The 20167-nt window shown below is 32.9% G+C and overlaps 2 protein-coding genes across 2 annotated transcripts; one reads left to right on the top strand and one right to left on the bottom strand.

Annotated features, from left to right (window-relative positions):
- Positions 1 to 1478: 1478 nt before the first annotated feature.
- Positions 1479 to 4081, bottom strand: LOC145730671 (juvenile hormone esterase-like). The gene is made up of 11 exons (XM_081982002.1): positions 3946 to 4081; positions 3760 to 3894; positions 3568 to 3708; positions 3362 to 3512; positions 2804 to 2980; positions 2555 to 2751; positions 2355 to 2499; positions 2128 to 2300; positions 1951 to 2080; positions 1768 to 1900; positions 1479 to 1719 (listed from the first exon to the last, which is right to left on the bottom strand). Exons 1-11 carry the CDS (start codon positions 3982 to 3984, stop codon positions 1533 to 1535), a joined length of 1608 nt encoding a protein of 535 aa, XP_081838128.1. The 5' UTR covers positions 3985 to 4081; the 3' UTR covers positions 1479 to 1532.
- A 7691-nt stretch (positions 4082 to 11772) lies between these two features.
- LOC145730543 (UDP-glycosyltransferase UGT5-like) lies at positions 11773 to 16355 on the top strand. The gene is given in 8 exon segments (XM_081981781.1): positions 11773 to 12035; positions 12038 to 12159; positions 12216 to 12477; positions 12530 to 12686; positions 14671 to 14872; positions 14923 to 15145; positions 15200 to 15416; positions 15466 to 16355. Coding segments are annotated over 8 exon segments (1551 nt in total). The 5' UTR covers positions 11773 to 11953; the 3' UTR covers positions 15752 to 16355.
- Positions 16356 to 20167: the final 3812 nt, after the last annotated feature.

Genomic DNA, 20167 nt, shown 5'->3' with positions numbered 1-20167 from the left:
CGTTTAAATAAATTAAAATAATGTATAACGCGATGTGGGATGTGAGTTTTGCAACTATTTATGTAAAACCCACTCAATCAATTCCATTTACTCTAAAAGGCATTAAATTTAATGGCTGATTTTTTATTTAAATACAGAACCGCACTGAAAGGTCTAATGTAAGGATCGGCCTAAATAAAATATAAAAACGAGATTGAAAAAGTTACCGAAAGCATCTGACGGAATGAACATCTCAGCCAACTTCAAGTTGGTGACTTTTTATTTAATATTGCACAGCCTGTTCTGTCGATGTGCTACGTGCTCTCCGTATTCCCTACTCTAATTTATTTGGCCTCGTATGTTGACGTCAAATTTCAGAGAGTGTTAGGGAATTGCCCAAATCCCACGGTATGTTTTCTGATGTGCTGCTTGGCTTCACTTTTCCCTGTCTCGTATATGTAAGACGATTTGCGATAGCAGCAACATTCTCACATTATTTGGTAGGTAAGTAGTCTCAGTGCAAACGCGACGTGACTACTATAACGCCAATAGTGTTGTAACAGGTGATGGAATCAAATCAGAGTTTCACACACCTACAGTGGAGTTTGACTAAAAGAAGGTACTCCTACCTAGAAAAATCTAATCTTCTAAACGAACACATTTTCTGTGGTCTATTGGAGGGGACGTCAATTAAATTGTAACTTTCCAAAGTCAGTCAGAAAACAAGGAAAACTGTTCGGTTCGTCCTTAACTTCATTAGCTTCAAACCACAAATATCGGCGGCGGCAACGGTCCTAAATAAAACTGAATCCGCCGCCCCCCGAGCTGAAGCACTTAACAACTAGTTTCCGAAACTTGAAATCTCCGGTCTGGAAAATGTGCTGTAAAACGTGATCGAACTGCTCCGGGTCTCGTTTGTTCTATTGTGCTTGTATTTGTCCGAATCAAAGCCCTATGAAAAGGTTTTATTACTAAAGTTAGGAGCAAATGAGAATGTAATCATTGTGAATCGTACATTTTCGCTGAGAAAGTACTCATTTGGAAATTACGTGACAAATTCCAGTAAACTAAGTTAAAATCAACTCCCAAACTTAATTTAACATTAAAACAAAAAAAACTGGTAACGTTTTTGAACAAAAGAGTTAAGATTCAAACATAATCAATCACAAGAAAACTGTAAACAAAAATCGATCGGTTACCCAAAAACAATGGAGCGGAAAAATATAAAATAATCGGTTTTCCAATGTCTGTTAAACGACTTTTAGAAAACGGCAGCATGTCCGCTATTCTTTCCGGTTATTTCCCTGACTTGCCGCTCACTGGTAATTATGTTCTTAAATCTTGATTTAGTGGTTTCGTTGCGGTGCCGTTATAAATCAACCGATATTAAAACAACCGCTTGCCGGGATTTTTCCTAAATTTTAGTGGAAAGCCTCGTTTTGTTTCACGTGGAACATAAATTGTGCCTCATCGACGATAGCTCGAAATTAAAACAGTAATTTCAAATTGAACACGGTATTTTAAACACTTTCAGCAAATACAATTCAATGGTATTAAAATGTTTTATAGGGACGTTGCGCAAACTGTTCAAACAATTCAGTCCAACCGATAAAATAGTTTCCTTTAGGATTTTCTTCCAGGCTTAATGTGGTATTGATGTTTAAAAAGTGGAAACTTTCTTCTGTAACCTTTTCCCAAATTACATTTTGTAGAACTGGATCTTCGTAAGGTGTTGGATGTCTAGAAAATCACAATTAAATAAAAAATAATATTAAGATGGTGACATACAAGTTTTTAACAAAGTTAGTCCATAACTTCATCATTTGATCATGTACTGTCCTGTCAGATTCGTTTAAATCTTCTAAAGGTGTAGTGCCCCAGTTGTATTTCAGTTCTTCAGCATGTGCCACACTATCTGCATCTACAACATTTTATTGTAGTTTTGATTATTTCTTTTCACACACCACTAACCTGTAAATGTCAAATTTACACCACCAGCAATACCATCATAAGAGAAGATGTAAAAGTACACGTCATTGTATTTTGCCATTAACTTTCCTTGTTCTATAACGCTTCTGGTAAATTGGTTATCACTGCTCAACTATTTTTCTTAAAATTAGACTGGATTGAAATGTTTTTAACACTTACTCGTATGTATCTGCCTAAATTGTCTTTTAAAGTTGAATCTCCAACGTAAATTTCACGGATTCCTTCTCCCACCTGCATTGCAGTTACATCAGGTTTAAAATTGAAATTTTTTGGCACTAAAGACGACAAATCCTCATCTGCTCCACTAGCATATTTGACCAAGGCACTGGTATCTGTGTGGGGTCCAATCCAATTAAACAAATTGAAGTTCAGAACAATAAACTTACCTCGTGCCAAAGTGATTTTTTCTTCAGAGTTAATCCCCACAATCATAGGAACTTTAGTATAATTGCCAGCATCAAAAAGCTCATACATAGCTTCAGTTATGAAGGCGTCACTGTGGATAGGTTCCAAAACTGGTAGAGCATAACCCTACAAATGAATGTTAGTAAATAAAATTTTGTGTTCTGCATAGAACCAAAGTTACAGTTGTAACAGTCGAAGCAACATCAATTTGCTTGGCATTTAAACTTTGCAAGTAAACTACAAGTTGTTCAGTGGTCATATCTGGTAGTGATTCGTTAACCGAAAGGGCTAAATCTACGGCATAGGTAAGCCCACTGTCCCTAAACGCCCAAGTGTTTAACGGAGATCCACTTTCTATAATAGCTCCCCTGAATTTTCCTGCAATTTCCAGTTTAACAACGTTTTTAATTACAAATAGGGGAGGTCAAACCGGCATTTTGAGGGTCCAGCAGTTGCCAACCAACCGAAGAACCACCAGCACTTTGTCCAGCAATTGTAATTTTTTGGTTGTCACCTCCAAAAAGATGGACGTTTTTGTATGTCCAGTCCAAAGCCAGACGTTGGTCTTTTAGGCCAGCATTTCCTGGTGCTGCCAGGTCATCAGTAGCTGTAGATTTAAGGTAAAAAATAAGTTTGGTACTGCTTATACTGTATGTAGTAGTTTTTAAAAGTGTTTTGTAGTTTTATAGCTTTATGGAAAGGATTTTGACGGTTGTGATATTAAAAACAGACTAAAATCTACTAAGAAACACACAGCCGAATGTTAAAAATGGCAAAAATGCATTGGTAAAGTTACAAAATGCATTCAACCAAAGTCAAAATGGTTTCGTTACTTTTCAAGGATTTTGATGTTTTATACTTCTATGGGATTGAATTTGACAGTTTCCAAGTTTAGAACAGAACAAAAGACAGAACTGTAACTTACAGCTAAGTGTCATAACTGTCAAAATTAACATAATACACTAATATTTTAATAAATGGAAATTACCTAAAAATCCTAAAGGTCCTATCCGATAGTTTGGAATGACCACCACAATATCTTCGTCCATCCAGTATTGAGGCCACCAATCAGCACAACCATTCATAAATCCTCCACCATAAAACCAGAACACAACCGGAAGTAATGTGGTATTTACCTCCTAAATTACAGATCAGATAACCTGAAATTGCCCTTAAAATCACCAATTTACCAACCCTATCCAAAATTGGTGTGAAAACGTTCAAATGCAAACAATCCTCGTTTTCTCGTTCATTATCGGAAACTACTGTATAACAACAATACTTTAGTTCCGTGGTTTCTAAAACTCCATCCCATGATGGTACAGGTTCCGGAGCCTTAGGACATGGTACAGTTTTAAATTAGTTTAGATATAAAAATGAATTTACCTGAAATCTTAAATCACCTAGAGGCGGTTTGGCAAAAGGAATTCCTTCAAACGCGTGGTAGCTTTTGTTTGTAAAACTTTTCACTTGGTGCCCTTTGATCTGTCCTTCAGGAAGCTGAACATTCAGCTGTGCTGACTAAAAAATGTCACAATGTTTACCATTCAAAATTAGATATATCACTCTTACAGCACTGAGAAATAAGAGAACAACTAGTTTTACTTCCATATTGATTCAAAGTGTATATCCACTAGGTAGTGTACTTAATAATATTTGAAGTACTTTAAAGATGTAAAGTGATTCTATTTATCAGTAATGGCGTAAGTAGACAAACTAATCAATCAATCAGGAAAGGTTTCAACTTATGGCACAAACAGTTAATTACATAAAATACTATTTAATTTGTAAACATACTTTTTCAAAGACTAATGCATAAAGTAAAACAAAAACAGTCAAAAAAAGGAAAAAGACTTTCTTCGTTATTAGCTTGCGCACGTTAGCAAATTTAACCAAGCACGAAGAAAACTAAATACTAGAGACAATAAGCATGTTGCTCGTCACAGTTTCGTAGCTAGAACTTTAGCCCTTTTGCAAATGCACTCGTTAATTGAGAGCCGCCATGTTTGGTAATTAGATTAATTAATAGTTTGCACCGAAATGTTACGAGTTATGAGTAAGTCAGTAACAGCGAATGCCGTTTTCGGGATGGCGCAGATAATTAATAACTTGGAGTTTTCGCCCAGTTATTACGTCAATTAAAGATTCCAGTAAATTGTGTTTTTAAGAAGTTTCTTGAACTAACGGAAAAGGTGTGTTCAATATCAGGTTGCCGTAGTGATAGGGAATAGATATAATAAAACCCAATTTTCATAACGTCGACAGCACACCCGATTGAATCTGGGGTTGTCATTTTACGCCTCATTGCATATCATCCTGGAAATTTCTCCCGCTTTCCAAACTATTAGAGAAATGTAATTTCTGTAATACCCCGGAAACTGTTATTCAATATTAACGTCAGAACAGGATCATTTACTGAGAATTTTCGTTGTAGATTTATTCTTGTTCTATTTTTATTTATTTCTAGTTAATCTAGAAGGAAAATGACAGAATAGATTTCGTAAAACTTCACCAACAATTCAAATAAAAATGCATTATAATCATCTTTTTGGTGATGAGATATAGTTTTCCCAACAGCCAGAACAGCTCCAAAACCATTAAATCCAATGTGCTAAAAGCTTTTCGAGTCGTATCGCTTTTATAGCCAGCAACTTTTATTCATCCCGTGCTGACAGCATAAATAACGTAATAAATATCACATTGTAAAGTATCAAAGCGACCGCAGAAATATTGAAAACTGACGTTCAAATTTTACCAGCTTTTAAGCGAGAACTTTTCCAGTAGATTGATATTTTCCAGCGAAATATTGCACAAAGGCCTACAAAATATTTGAAATTTTTCGATTGAAAATCGGCGAAAGATCAAGTAAAAATTAACAAAATGATGATTAATGAATTAATTGTTGAAATGTTAAGAACCATAAAGCATTTAAGAGTGCATAATTTCAGTTGCTTTGAGAATTGCATAAAAATGTGAAAAACAACAATTTTATAGAATGTTAAACCTTTTCCTGTAACCAACAACACTTTTCTGTTCAAAATTTGGTTTGGTTTTTAAAAACTGACAGTTTTGCGTTACATTTTTTTGTAAAATGTTAAAAACTTCAGTTTTGACAGTTTCAATATTAAAATCGCCAGTTTAGTTTATTTCTTTCAATTTGACACGATTTATCAGCTTCTTTCGCAGTAATTATGAAAACTTTTTACAGTTTTAGCGTCAGAATGACACTTTTGAAAGACGGAATGACAGATTTTATCTTTTTTTTATTGTTAAATCAGGCGATTTTTGGCAGCGTTGCCAAATTGTGCGCACTCCCCTTCAAACAAAAAATCGGCTAACATGACAGCTAATAAAAAAGGTAAGTCAATTTTGATGTTATTTGACTGTTTTTCAACGTTTTAGCTTTGCTTTTAGTCAAAACATCAATTTTTATTTCCTTAAATTTGACACGTTTGATAGTTTTCAATCATTTCCTATTGGTCTAATTCTGACAACTTTTGACAGTGTTAATGTGAGAAATACACTTTTGACAGACGGAATAATAGATTTAGACAATTTTTTAAATTGACAAACCAGGAAATTTTTTAGCGTTGCCAAACCGGGCGTACGATCGTCAGCAATTGAAAATTGGCTAAAATGACTGCAAATAAGTCAATTTTCATAAAACTTTACCATTTTCCAATATTTTGACCGAGAAAATTAACTAGAATGACTGCAAACAATCAGGTAAGTCAATTTTCATAAAGTTTTACTGTTTTTTGATCATGGAAATTGGATAAAATGACTGTAAATGATCCAGCAAGTCAATATTCCATGAAATTTAAACATTTTCTAATATTTTGACATTGAAAATTGACTAGAATGACTGCGGATGGTCCAGTAAGTCAATTTTTATAAAATGTTACCATTTTCACTTTAAAAATTGACTAGGAGAACTGGAAATAGCGAGTTAAATCAGTGTTTATAGTATTTCACTATTTCTTTAACTTTTTGACTGAAAAATTACTAGAGTGACCGCAAATAGTTCAGTAAGTCATTTTTGATAATTTTTACTTTCTCCAATATTTTTACATTGAAAATTTACTAGAATGATCGCAATTAATCCAGTAAGTCAATTAACATAAAGTTTTACTGTTCTGACTTTGAAGATTGACTAAAGTAACTTACAGAAAGAAAAGTAAGTTAAAAGGAGGCAAAGAAAGAAATTCCCTTTCTATTCCCTTACATAGTTTCATTGCTGTTTTTATTATATTTAACCCTTAAAATCGACAGTTGTCACGTGGAACTATAACTGAATAGTGTTTTATAATCACGTGTCAACTGTCATTAACGTCTAAACTGTCAAAATTTGTTCACAAAGGAATCACAGTTTTGTAGAGTTTTCTCTTAATTCATGAAACTAGACAAGTTTTTCAGTTTCATGTTGATTATTTTGCCAGTTGTTACGTGACTGTCTAAGTAAATAGTGTTCTAGGATCACATGACAACTGTTATTAACGTCAAAACTGTTAAAATATGTTCAGAAACGATCAGAATCCGAGTTTTGTGGAGTTTTCTTGCAGTACTTGAGATTAACCAGATTTTTAAGTTTTAAGACTTCTGGATTTTGACAGTTGTCACGTGACTGTCTAACTATTACTTACTGTCTGTCATTAACGAAAAACTGACAAAATTTGTTCAGAAACCATAAGTCAAATGTCATGAAGTTTGACTGTTCTTAAATGTTTTGAACTATGAAAATAGACTAGAAGAGAACTTTTAATGAAGAACTTTTATGAATTTTTACGAATTTTAACATTTCATCCATTAAAATTGAGTAAAATAACTGCAAATTGCTCTTTAAATCAATTTTCCTGATATCTGTTCTACAAACAAGTGCTTACAACAGTTTATCAATACACTCTCTAGTTGATACAGCAGATATAAATTAATGCAACATTTCTTTTCGTAAAAATCTGGTTTAAGGATTATTAGATTTTTCGAAAAGCTTAAGTTATTAACACATCGAGTGCTAAATTTCCAGGTAGGAAGTTATCTCACGTAGCATATCAATTTCGCCTTATACACCGATAGGAGAAGATTGTGGTATAATAGTTTCAAATTAGTATGATTATAAGCACTCAGGACTTTGGGAAGTCTGTCGAAGTTGCATTCACAACGCGCCATGTTCTGGAAGCTAATAGGCTGTTTAAATTACTTTGAAAGCCAATTTTCTCAAATTGATAGTGTTAAATCAAAAAGCAAATATGGTCGTAGACCGCATTGAAATCACTGAAAATTCTTCGCAGCTACGAAGTTGCAAAACCTTGTAAAGCATTTCGGAATAGCTCGTCAAACCGCGAGGCAAAGTGGAATCTTACACAATAGTTCCAGCTCTAATTAGTATAATTGTCACTTTAGAATTTCTGGCACATTGTAGTAATCACTTTCTGGCAATAGTTTAGGGAAAATGGAAATTAGCAGGATAGAGCGCAATGAAGCGTTGAATGACTGAATCAAAATTAATTGGGTGCGTTCTCGTCTCAGCCATGAAAATTAAATTTTATTACCTCTCTGCTCTGGCTATTGGTTAATATAACTGTTTCATTGAAATTTAATCGTAGCACATGATAATTTGTTGCTTTCAATTCCAGTTTGCTCCACAAACGTTCTAGAGTGATTATATCGTATCAAAACGAAAGTCTACGACTTTAGTTGGAAAAGTCCATTTAGTCCCGATATGTGACAGAGTTTCACTCATTAAGCGGTAATTTATTCATAGCAACCTACGTACCCCTTGACACAAATTGACCGTGCAAAAACTTGCTCTCGACAACTGTCAGCTAAGCCTTCGGAAATGGGACTCAATTATAAGTTGAACTTTCTTGGCATAGTTTCGCTAAATTAGACTGTCAGGCACAGGAAGGCCCGCTTTTTCGATTAATTTAATTCATCCTGCTCTGGCGGTTGACTTTTATCCCGAAAGTTTTGTTGCTCGGTTTCGTTAATGTTTTCTTTAATCGACTCAGGTCCATAAATAAATTATAGATTATCTTTCCACCCTCGCAGGAAATTAACGTTGCCGCCATTCTCTCGCAATTAAAATCCTGCAGTTTGCACAGGAAAAATATGGTGTAAATGTCTCGTTCCATTTCATTTTGAATTCGTCAAAACAAGTGTTGTTTAGACCGTTACTTCTAATCTCAGAACAAAAATTGGGTAAACTACAAACTACAACAACGTTGCCAGTGCGGATGGTTTTAACTAATATCCTCTCAAGGGATCTACCAAAACTAGTACTAAAAAATTTTTCAAATCATTTAACAATGATGGCAACCTTGTTCCGCATTTAACCCAAGCATATTCCTCTGTCTGTTCTGCATAATAACACGACATAAATGGCAGAAATAACAAAAGCGTTGCGCTCGTAAAGGTTCAGCTTCTATATAACTCGTTGCCGCCTTGGCTGTTTCCATTGTTATTTATTGCGTTGTTTATGTTGTTGAGAAGAGCTAAGTAATATCTTTCGTTCGCCAAGTACTCCGAAGTATGACTTTCATCAAATATATGTGTTATTACCGCTATATCGAGAGTGTCAACAATATTGAAATATTACCTTTAAACGTAGTTCAAGTCAATAAGTCAAACCAGAAAATAAAGTTGATTTTTGTGCGAAAATGTGAAATTTTGGAAAATTAAAAGTGGAAAGCAAAGTTTTAAACGTCACGTGACTTCTGATTTTCTTTGTCATCTTAAAGTAGGCACGTGACACCAAAATACTAAACTGTCCTATTCACTGATAATTTTTTAGCTGAAACTGAAAACAAGTTTAGCCAAACCTTCTTCTGTTTTAAGAACACATTTGTATTAAAAAATATTGAAGCTGTTTTTGTAAGAGAATAAGGGTAAAATCAATTTTTTTGGTTTGGTTTTTTAGGAGGATTTTGTTAACAATTATTTTGAATTTCTTGCAAATTCATTTGTTGATTCCCTTATTCCTATTAAGTCTATACTTGAAAATGTAGTTGTGAGATATATAATATGTTAACTATATTTATAGACAAAATTTACCGAATTTATAAGACCCAATAAATTGCAAACAACAGCTCTTAATTCTATATTAGAAATGCGTACTAAGTGTCAGGCTTTAAATACTACAACAGAGAAAAAAATACCAACATTTTATTTATTTTGTTAAAAACTGTGTAGAACGCCAGAAAGTGTGTGAAATTGATATTTTGCCCCATAAGAGTTCCAAAAAACTTTTGTGTATAGAAAAATTGTGAAAAATAAGCAATTTGAACTATTAAAAAATTGGAAAATGCCATTTTTCTGTTAAAATTTCATTTTTTTTGCTCTAAAAGAACCCACGTTGAGCGCCAAAATTTCATTTATTTTTTTAAAAAAACTATGTGGGCCGTTAGAATCTTGATTTTCTTATAACGAAATTGAAAAAATATTGAAATATCTGCATTGAACGCCAAAATTTAATTTATTTTGTAATAGGACAACGTTAATAGAAAATAAATGTTAATAATTTTTTTTTAAATCTGAGTTGGGCGTCAAAATTAGGAGAAACTTATAAAACAAACTTGGTAAGCAAAATCTTGATTTTCCTACAATTTGGTTGAAAAAACATAAAAAGCTAACGTTAACGCCAATTTTTAAACATATTTGAAAAAAATTGAGGAGGCACCAAATTTATTTTATTTTTTTTTTTGAAAACCCAAGTTGAGAACCGAAATTGAGAAAAGCTTAGGCTAGGACGCAAAATATCAGTTAGCTGAGCGTCAAATATTGGTTTTCTTATACTGTAAGTGAAAAAACCCACGTTGCTAGCTAATATTAAAATAATTGCTTGAAACATCAATATTAAGCGTCAAAATTATAATTATTTTGTAAAAAATCACCTTTAACACTAAAATTTTAATTTCAGCGGTAGCCTTTTCCTTTTCTCTTAAAGATAACCAATTTACCATGTTTTTCTTCTGGTCCTGCTTGTCAATCTTCTTTTCTTTGTGATATACAGGATGTTACAAATTTTTTGCGTAAACATAGCTATCACAGAAACTATTAGTAATAATAAGTAAAAAATTCTATTACATCCGGAGAAAAAAAACGGAGACAAAACCCAAAAAAGTTATTATAGATTATTTTGAAAAGTAAGGTCCGATTACGACATATTTAAGGGTACCCTAGACTGGGTTTTAATTTAACTATGACATTTTGAACATGAGCTGTCACTGTCAAATTACAACTAAGGCTAGGTGAACCTTAAGGTGCTCTTAATCCACCATAAATGACACAATCATGGTTTTGATGAATTCTTTATTTTTTAGATACTGACATATTGTTTGATTTTGGAGTTGAATTTTGATGAAACAGCTTGTATTTTTAGGAAATTCAGATGTAAATTATTGTGAAACAAACGTGTTCAACGGTTCTTATAATGTTAGATTTTAGGTTACAGTGGTGGTGTAAAACTAGCTTTATTATCTGTTATTTTGATAAACCAAGGAATTCTTTCCAGTGTATTTGTTACATCCTATACAGCAAAGATTGCATTTTTTCACATTAAGTATTACTTTTGGCATAAACTTTCTTCACAGTACACTGATGACTGAAATCCATGTCCGTTTTCGTCCTCTTCTGATAAGTATAATACGCTTCGTTTTCCACTCATACAAAAAAAAATTGCCGCCATTTTTCAAGTCTCCAATTTAATCTATTATAACATAAAAGAATTTTTTTTCCCCGTGTGCTTTATTTATGACCTGTTGCCTCATATGTTAGTGGTAACAAACTGCTTCGTAACATCGAGTTTTGTCCTATCAGCTGCCCTCATCCAATTCCTGTTGTCAAGCGAGATTTATCAATCTAAATGGGCCAAAGTCAACGCTGTGTATCATTTTTGTTTTGTTTTATTATTTAAGAACATAATGTATACGCTAAAAGGGGTTTTTAAATTTTGTTCTAAATAAAAGCTTAATATGTGTCACCATCAATAACTCACTGGTCTTGAAAGAAAATTGACGTTTCGAACACATATAGCCTGGCAAAGTAAAATATGACGAAGGTCTAACTGTCCCGCCATTGAAAAGATGTCCGCCGCTTGGTGCTGGTAATAAATTATCATTTTTATTAAACGATTTTGTCGAAGTTTTTCGAACAAAGAAGGGCAAAACGCCCGAAAGACACAACGTTTGTTCTTAAACCACGTTTGTGTGGTAATTCATTAAATTCTAACTAGACACAATCATTAATAAAACTGTACCTCGTGATAACAACAACATCCTAATTGTACAGTAAACCATTGTAGCTAATCTTCAAGTAAATTATCAAGGAATGTGCTTGGTCATCTACATGCGACCGAATACAAAAAAAACAAATTTCGGTAATATTTTTAAACGATGAAGGTTTCAGCGTAATCTGTGTACAATAAGCAACTTATCGCACAACAATTATAGCTAATGATTTATTAACAGACTTTCAGCGCTATTTTTCAATTTGAAACGAATAAAGATTGTTCAGTTCCTGTGCGGTTCTTGAACCTACCACCGAAACCTAATAATCTCTAGAAACAAGTTCTGCAATATCAGTCATGCTTGTTAAGGGAAAAGTGGCAGTGTTGGTTTTATTAACGTTTCTCACAAACTACAGTGATGGTTATAATATTTTAGTGATATTGGACATCCAGGTAAAAGTCACTATGATGTGTTTAGTGGTTTGTTTGATGAACTGGCTGCTAGAGGTCATAATTTGACTATACTTAGTCATGTTAAAGGAAAGAATACTCCTAATATACGAGTAAGTTTGCTTATTGAATTCAAGACTCTTTAAATTCATTGAAATCAATTTCTTAGTATGTAAATTTGCGAGATACTGAACCTATGCGACATGTAATTAATCTGCAACATGTTGGCGCTAAAGAGCCCTACACTTATGCAATAGAACAATTAGGCTTAATTAAACATTTTGCTGAAGAAAATTGTGCCAAAGATTTGCAACGAAAACAGTTTCAAGAGTTTCTGAACGAGACCCATCAATACGATGTTATTCTTGGTGAAATGTTCAATACGATTTGCTATGATGGATTAGCCAGGAAAATCCCAGCTCCTTTTATAGGTAGTTTTGTTACTTATCTACACTTTCAAATTAACAAAAAATTATAATTTAGGATTAAGTTCCTGTACTCTTTTTTCGTGGCAATACGAATGGTATGGAATTCCCGTAAACACAGCGTTTAGACAAACTATATTTGCCGGATTTAATTCTCCAATGAGTTTCCTGGACAGGTTCCATAACACGGTGATCGAGTATTTTTCGCTGTTTTGGTGAGTATTAAAATTAAGCGTGGCCAAAGACCATCAATTGGAAACGTTAACACAAAATCACGTTTACGACAAAATTGTTTATAATGGTTTTATTTGCAAAACGTGACTATTTGCCAACCCCGCAGCTAAAAACTTGGAACGTGGAAACGTTAATACGAAAAACAATCCGTATAATTCCAATTTATTTTGAAAACTTTAAATTCGACGTTTTAATGGTGATTTTAAGAGTTTACTTTGAAAATGTCGATTTTCCAAAGGCGGATTAGCATATTAGCACATATTTACTTTTGTATTAAAATTATTTGTTGCTTTGCAATTAATTTTCATTTTTTCCTAATTCTTGACTTAAGGGTTTAACAACTGTTGCAGACTAAAGATGACTAAAGGTTTTCCACCAAGAATTTACGGAAAACTGTAAATTATCGATAATTTTCTTTTACAAATGTTGTCAGAACTTTGAATATTTCTGCTTCGGTAAGTTGTCAGTAGTTTAGCATTTATTAATCAGTAATGTAAAATAAACTTGTCTAACTACTTATCAATACATCTAATCTAACAGTCTAGCTAACTAGTTGATATAAATATTATTGCTTAATATTTCAAGTAGATTCCAAAAATAAAATGAATAGTCTGGCTTTGCAATAATTCAGACAGTGGATTTTTGGACGAGTAATCTCGACGTTTTAAATTCACGTCAAACCTTCACAAAGGGAATCGTTGGATAAAAATGGGCCACTCTGACGAACTGAACTGTCTATGACGTTTAATGACAGTCTTATAGTCACCTGACATCTGTCAAAAAACATTAAAATGTGAAATAGTCGCGTCTTTTTAATAATCGCGCTGCAAATTGTTTTTTGTAGCTTTGTGGAGTTAAATTTAGCAATTGTGACGTTAAATGACAGATTAAGGCGTTAAATTTGACAAATATGACAATTAATGACATTTTACAGTGTGGTTTATAATCAGGTGACAGTTGTTCCACTATTAAAACTTATTCAGCAGTGAAATGATACTATTAAATGGAAAACAGTTTTACATTGTGTTTACACTTAAATAGGCCCCCAAATTTGACATTTGTGAGGCTAAATGACATTTTGATATGTTTCTTACTTTAACTGATAGCTGTCAAATGTCAAAACTTATTCAGCGCTAATTACAATTGGAATACGCATATTAGTAGTATTTCTATCTCCATAGAGTTACATTTAACGTATTTTTAATAAAACACCCGCAAATTGTTAACTTAAACTTATTTTATAATTTTAGATCACTAGTAAACGGGTTTCTACAGTTATGACAGCTGTCACGTGAGTTAAGAAAAGTATAAAAATGTTCCTTACCGTCAAAACTGTAAAATTTGGGTCCATGGAGCTGTAAAGCTTGCATGGTTCCTCCAAGAAACACATCTAGTAAGCATTTTACAATTTCCTGTGATAATTTTCGAATAGTTAATTTATTGGCCTTTTCTTTTCCACTCTCTTTTTATTTTTTCTTAAAATGTTCTAAAAAATTAATTTCTGTAAATTTTCCTTCTCTACTGCAGACTTAGCAGAAAATCGTTTACTTTCGAAACACAAAGCAAAATTCCCATATTTATTTATGGTTATCATCTAATTTTTAATTACTTTTTTTAGCGATTAGTGGTCAAGGCACATTAATCAAATGTAACACTATGACAATGCAATAATTTATCTCTCAAAGTCAAAAAATATGTTCTTAGAAATTAAAAACCTTGACAAATCACTAACTTGTTTTTCAATTAACTATTTGTTATCAAAATGACGTTATAATAGTTGTAGTTTGCAATACATCGATTGAAAACTACAATTCGATATTATATTTATTGATTTTCCACCAGAAGTTTAGTTCGTCTTGACCTAAAACTACATTTTCTCAGATTATTGCTTAATCCTCAACTAAGTTGTTTCTTTTTTGATAACGTTCACCTTGTAACAGTTTCACTGAAAAAAACAAATTTCAGGTACAAACTATATATGGAACCTTCTGCTAGAGAATTTTCCAAAAAGTACATCGGTTATGAACCTGCAGACCCTAAAAATGTCAGTCTTGTACTTGTAAACACTCACTACACGATTGAGGGAGTTACTGCTTTTCCACCTAATGTTGTTGAAGTTGGAGGTATTCACATCGATAAGAGCAAAACGGCCAAACGTTTGCCTGAAGTAAGTTCATTCTTTATAAAAGGAATAATTTAAGTTAAATATGGTTTCAGGACATGGAGAACTGGATAAATAATTCAGATAGTGGAGTAATCTATTTCAGTCTTGGTTCTATGATCAAAAGCGACACATTTCCCAAGGAACAGCTAAAGGCGTTTATAAGGGCGTTTGCGAAACTGCCACAAAGGGTTTTGTGGAAATGGGAAAACGACACCATGCCCGACAAGCCGGACAATGTAATGATTAGAAAATGGATGCCCCAGTTTGATGTTCTCTGTTAGTTAACAATATAACCACTTTAAACTATCAAGTTAAAATGATTCTTTTAAGGTCACTCAAATATTAAAGTTTTTATGGCGCATGGAGGACTTTTAGGTACTTTAGAGGCAATACATTGTGGAGTACCTATAATTGTAATGCCTCAATTCGGGGATCAAGTACACAACGCTTATGCTATACAAAGTACAGACGTGGGAAGTGTTTTGTTTCTTCAAAGTGCAACAGAAGAAGAAATAACTGCTGCACTTAAGAAAGCTCTGGACCCAAAGTAAGTGGCAGTACACATGCAAATATTTTTTTTAAATTTGTATTTACAGTACCATGAAAATTGCCAAAGAACTGTCAGAAAAATTCAAAGACCGCCCTTTATCTCCTATGGATACGGCGATTTACTGGATTGAACATGTAGCAAAGTTTAAGGGCGGTCAACATATGCGATCACCAGCAGTTAATTTGCCTTGGTACCAGTATTATCTCATTGATGTTTTAGGTTTAATTTCAGCTTTAGTTGCTTTAAGTTTATACTTGATTTATAAATTGCCTCAAGTAGTATTCGCTGTCATAACACAAACTTTAAAGAAAAAAAAACAAAAAGTCAGTTAGGTTAGTCAATTATTTTTAAGCTTTGTTTGAGTTTATGATTCTGAACGGTTCAGGAACTGATTTGTGCCATCTCAATGATTGATGTGTACTGATTTACAGGACTATCAAAAAAATTATCGTGCAAATTGTCCAAACCCTTATTCAAAACAGTTAATAACCCAAACAAAGCTATAAATGTACCTCGAACAGTCTCCACTATAATGACAAAAATTAGATTATTTAACAAGTGTTATTAGGTTTATCCATAATGAAATTTAAAAGTTGTGTGTTAAGTCATGGATGAAAAACTGCATGTTGTACGCTCTCAAAATGTCAGTAATTATACAGTTTTGTACTAATTGTACCAATAATTAATCTGTAAAAGTTACTAAACCGGATTCAGAAATGACAAAGAAAAAAATTACAGATTTGGTCACATTGATGTCGTAATTGTATTTTTTGATGAATGATTTAGTTAGTAGAACCGTTGTAAATAATCATGTCCACATAGTTTAAGAACTAGAATAAATACTGAACCAACTACTAAAATTTTGTACTTGAAACAGTGATCGTTAGCAAATAATTATTCTTAAAATATTTTGACAATTAAAAATGTATTGTTCATTTTCACGAATTTTCCGTCGGCTATTATTTTTTACAGATTCGACATGAAATTGCAATTTACCGTCATGCCATTTACGTCAGTTTCAAATCCCTGCCGTGACATATTTTGCAGACAGCTTATTATTTTTGTATTAAACACAGATTTTTCCTAGCCATGTTATCCTAATGGAATTTTATCCCCGGATCGCTGATATAGAGAGCAATTTCCTGTCTCCGCCTTGAGATATTATTTTTAATTTTATCGACATTTTTTATGAGGGTGTTGCTCCCAAAGTAATGACTTTTGTGGTGCAATTTAAGATTTTCCTAGCAAATAACTAATTTTTAAATGGCATAAAAGTAAAGAAATAAAACTTGATATTGCCATGAATGTACACAAAACCAGGCAACAAACAAATCTTTTACATCCCTTTTAAGTGCTTTTCATTTATTAAATTTAGCTGGAAGACACACAGACAAAATATATATTAACATAAAATAGTGTTTTCAGAGAGTTAATAATGGAAAAAACCTGGATATCGAGCCAAAATTCCACATGGAATAAAACGAGTAAAATCAAATTCAATTTCCTCGCCATCAGGTAAAAGTCGAGAATATAAACATGGGATGGCAAACCAGTTATTTCTCCCTCACCTTTAAAGCTTCACGCCAAAGTCAATAAATAATCGGAAACGCTTTCTTCTCACGTAACTAATCTATAAAGGCGGGAAGTCCCATATTTGTTGGCTCATCATTTTTACGGGATATGGCGGATATAATAGCTTTACGTCCTGGCAAAAATATCAAGAAGCTTAAATGGTTATACTTACAAATAGATAAGTGGGTCTTTACTTATTTTTGTTATTATAAGTGTGAACCAGAATTTTCACGCTATTTATTTAATATTTTCCAAGTACACGACTTGAGTATATGGCAAACTGACCACAATTTCGAACGAAACAGGTTAATCCAATGAAGTCTGAAGCCAAAACACTTAGCTGCCTCCTTCATTTTGAAAAAAGCTGACGAGTTAAACCGTAATTTGATTTAGACCTGGATGTGCTCTAAGGTTTTCCCGTTGAGTAAAGGTAAGAAAAATAGACAAACTGTTTTATTTCTTCTTAGTAAAAAAAATAATACAGTTTTTTTTATCAGCAATTGTGCTGTCGATTTCTGCTTTGTAATAACCTGCAATTTTGTTGTCATTTTAAGTCATTACTAAGTATTTAATTTGCAATATTTCTTGCTAATTTTATAGAAGTAAATTTTGTTTTTTACATGCAATTTTTGCAAATAACTATTAACTTTCTTCAGACAGTTTCTGCTATTTTGGTCAATTTAAATAGCAATAATTGTAACATGGAGTTTGGCTGTCCATCTATGCGATTTTTCCACTTTAAAGTTTGTAATATAAAACTACCTTTTTCTATACATGCAATTTGGTATCAAAACTTACGCAATTTTTTTTCTTGGCAGTTTGCATGCAATTTTACTGCCAGTGTATGTAATTTTTGCAAAATCTTGTTCTGCAATTTTTGTCGTTATAATTGTAATTTGAACTTTTGCATGCATTTTGAAGTTGATCTATGCAATTAGGAATCCTTCGCAATTTTGCTCAATTCTACTAAATTTTTCAGTCATTCAGTCATCATTTTATGCAATTTTTTGTTAAGTGTTAAGCTGCAATTTTGCTGTTGATCTTTGTAATTTTTGCAATTTAAATATTTTTCGCTAAGTAAAATTGAGCAACTTTTTTCTCGCCAGTTTCTGCAATTTAACTAACTTTTCAATCACTTTTGCTGTTCAGTCTTATCATGCCAATTTATGCAATTTCTTGCCAAGAATTAAGTTGCTATTTTGTTGTCATTTAATTCTGGCAACTTTTTAATTGGTTGTTTAAAACTAATTGATATGTTTACAAAATTTAAATGAGGATTTTACATGCAATTTTGCCATTGATCTCTGTAATTTTTTCTAATCGTTATTCTCCGCAGTTTTACAGTAAAATTGAACTTCTTTTCCCTTGTCAGTTTCTACAAATTTGTTCAGGGTCAGGTTCAACAAACTTATCATTTTTAAGCATACTTTAAAGTTGTAATTACTGACGAGACAGCTATTATTATCATGTTTTGTCGTAGAAAACAGAAAACTAACTTATACTTAATTAAACGATACAGGTACAGTATAATAGGTTATGGCTGGATGAACCAAATCGTTAACAAATACACATCAGACTTATATCAAACGAACAACCATCAGTGGATAAACTTTCTAATAACCTAGATGAAAACGAGAAACTTATAATGCGTTTCCAATTTCCAGTAATAAATCACTCGAAAAGCTAATGTCGGAAAGCGACTGCGGCAGCAATGAAAGTTTTGTTTTCCGACTTTCCTCCTGCAGATATCGGGGCAAATAAAAGCAAAAATAAAAATAGAGCAAATGCATTACCAACTACTTCCATTTGGAAACCTGCTTTTGCTAGCCAGAAGCCAGTTTCTTCACAACGTTCCCTGTAATTTCATTTGCAGCAAGGTCTGACTGATGGACCGGAAAGACAGGAGAACAGCATACACGGTCCTTTTTGATCTCATGCATTATTTGTGACATTCTATACCCCGAGTTTCATACTGTTCCTTTATAAATAAGTCATACTATACTTTATTCGCGTTATGTATGAAGCTCCCTGACAAAACAAACCTTATTTTTTCCTTTTCTGGTTTGACTAACAGCAACACAAAACAAACAAATTCGATCAACAAATTAGAGTTTGGTTTTCTTTAACGAGCCCGAAATAACAGAACATAATCCGATTAGCCTATAATAGCAGTAGTTAATTAAAAGTAATTCAATCAACGAAAATTCGGACGCTGAATTTGCTTTAATTCCAGCTTGGTAAAGCATGTTGGTATTTGTATAGGGCTTTTAGAAAGGGAACCAAATTTAAACTGAATAAAGTTCATTAGTTTCCTGAACACCAATTATTACTGTGCTGTGATCAGCATTGATATTATTCTAAAATAATTGTATCTAAAAGTATCCACAATTTTTAAAATTCGTTCTTGAAGCTGTTTTATGCTGGTTTACATTTTAAAAACAAAAAACATATCAGAATCGATATTTTTGCCAACCTCCCATAACTTTTATTCCCTTCTATATCCTATACAAAAAAAAGCTAATAACATTTATTATTAATGTCGACAATAATTACTACACTTTAGTGCTTTGGAACGACAACATTGCAAACTTTCTCAACAAATTAACGGAAATGCAACGCCCTCAAAGTTGATCATATTATCAAGCTACACTTAGAACGTTGAAAATAAACTTAAATAACGTTGATTTGTCACGTAACCCCCACCGAAACTTTCCGATGAGTTTCCTCAAAGTTCAACTAGCTGAAGGATGGAATCGAATCAAAAACTTTCAGAAAGTCGAAAATTAATTTAACGTTTTACGAGTCATGTAGGTGAAAATATAACCAGAAACTTTAAAGGGAGACGCTTGTCTTTTTCGTTTTGAAACTTACGGTTTGCATCTCGGGAATTTCGATCGTCCCCCTTCCTCTCTAGATTGAAAATTACAAAGGCGATAAGATTTATGCCATAATTCCCAAGTGGCGTCCCCAAAGAAACTGTTGAACAAGTGGCATATCTGCAAAAGAGTTATGAGGGCCTTATAAATAGTAAGGCGATATATTAGCTGAGCACAATACTGCTAGCGACACTTAGTCGTGGCAACGGTTTAGTCGGATTAAACTTTAGAGTTAAAATTTACGAACGTCCTGTTACTTTTAAATGTTTTGAAATAATTCAATCTGATTTTAAGGATTGA

This window comes from Ips typographus, linkage group LG6, assembly GCF_016097725.1.
Source record: "Ips typographus isolate SLU linkage group LG6, UJ_Ityp_2.0, whole genome shotgun sequence".
Lineage (NCBI taxonomy): Eukaryota > Metazoa > Arthropoda > Insecta > Coleoptera > Curculionidae > Ips > Ips typographus.
Note: the sequence above shows the minus strand (reverse complement) of the source record. Positions and strands in the feature narration are given on the sequence as shown.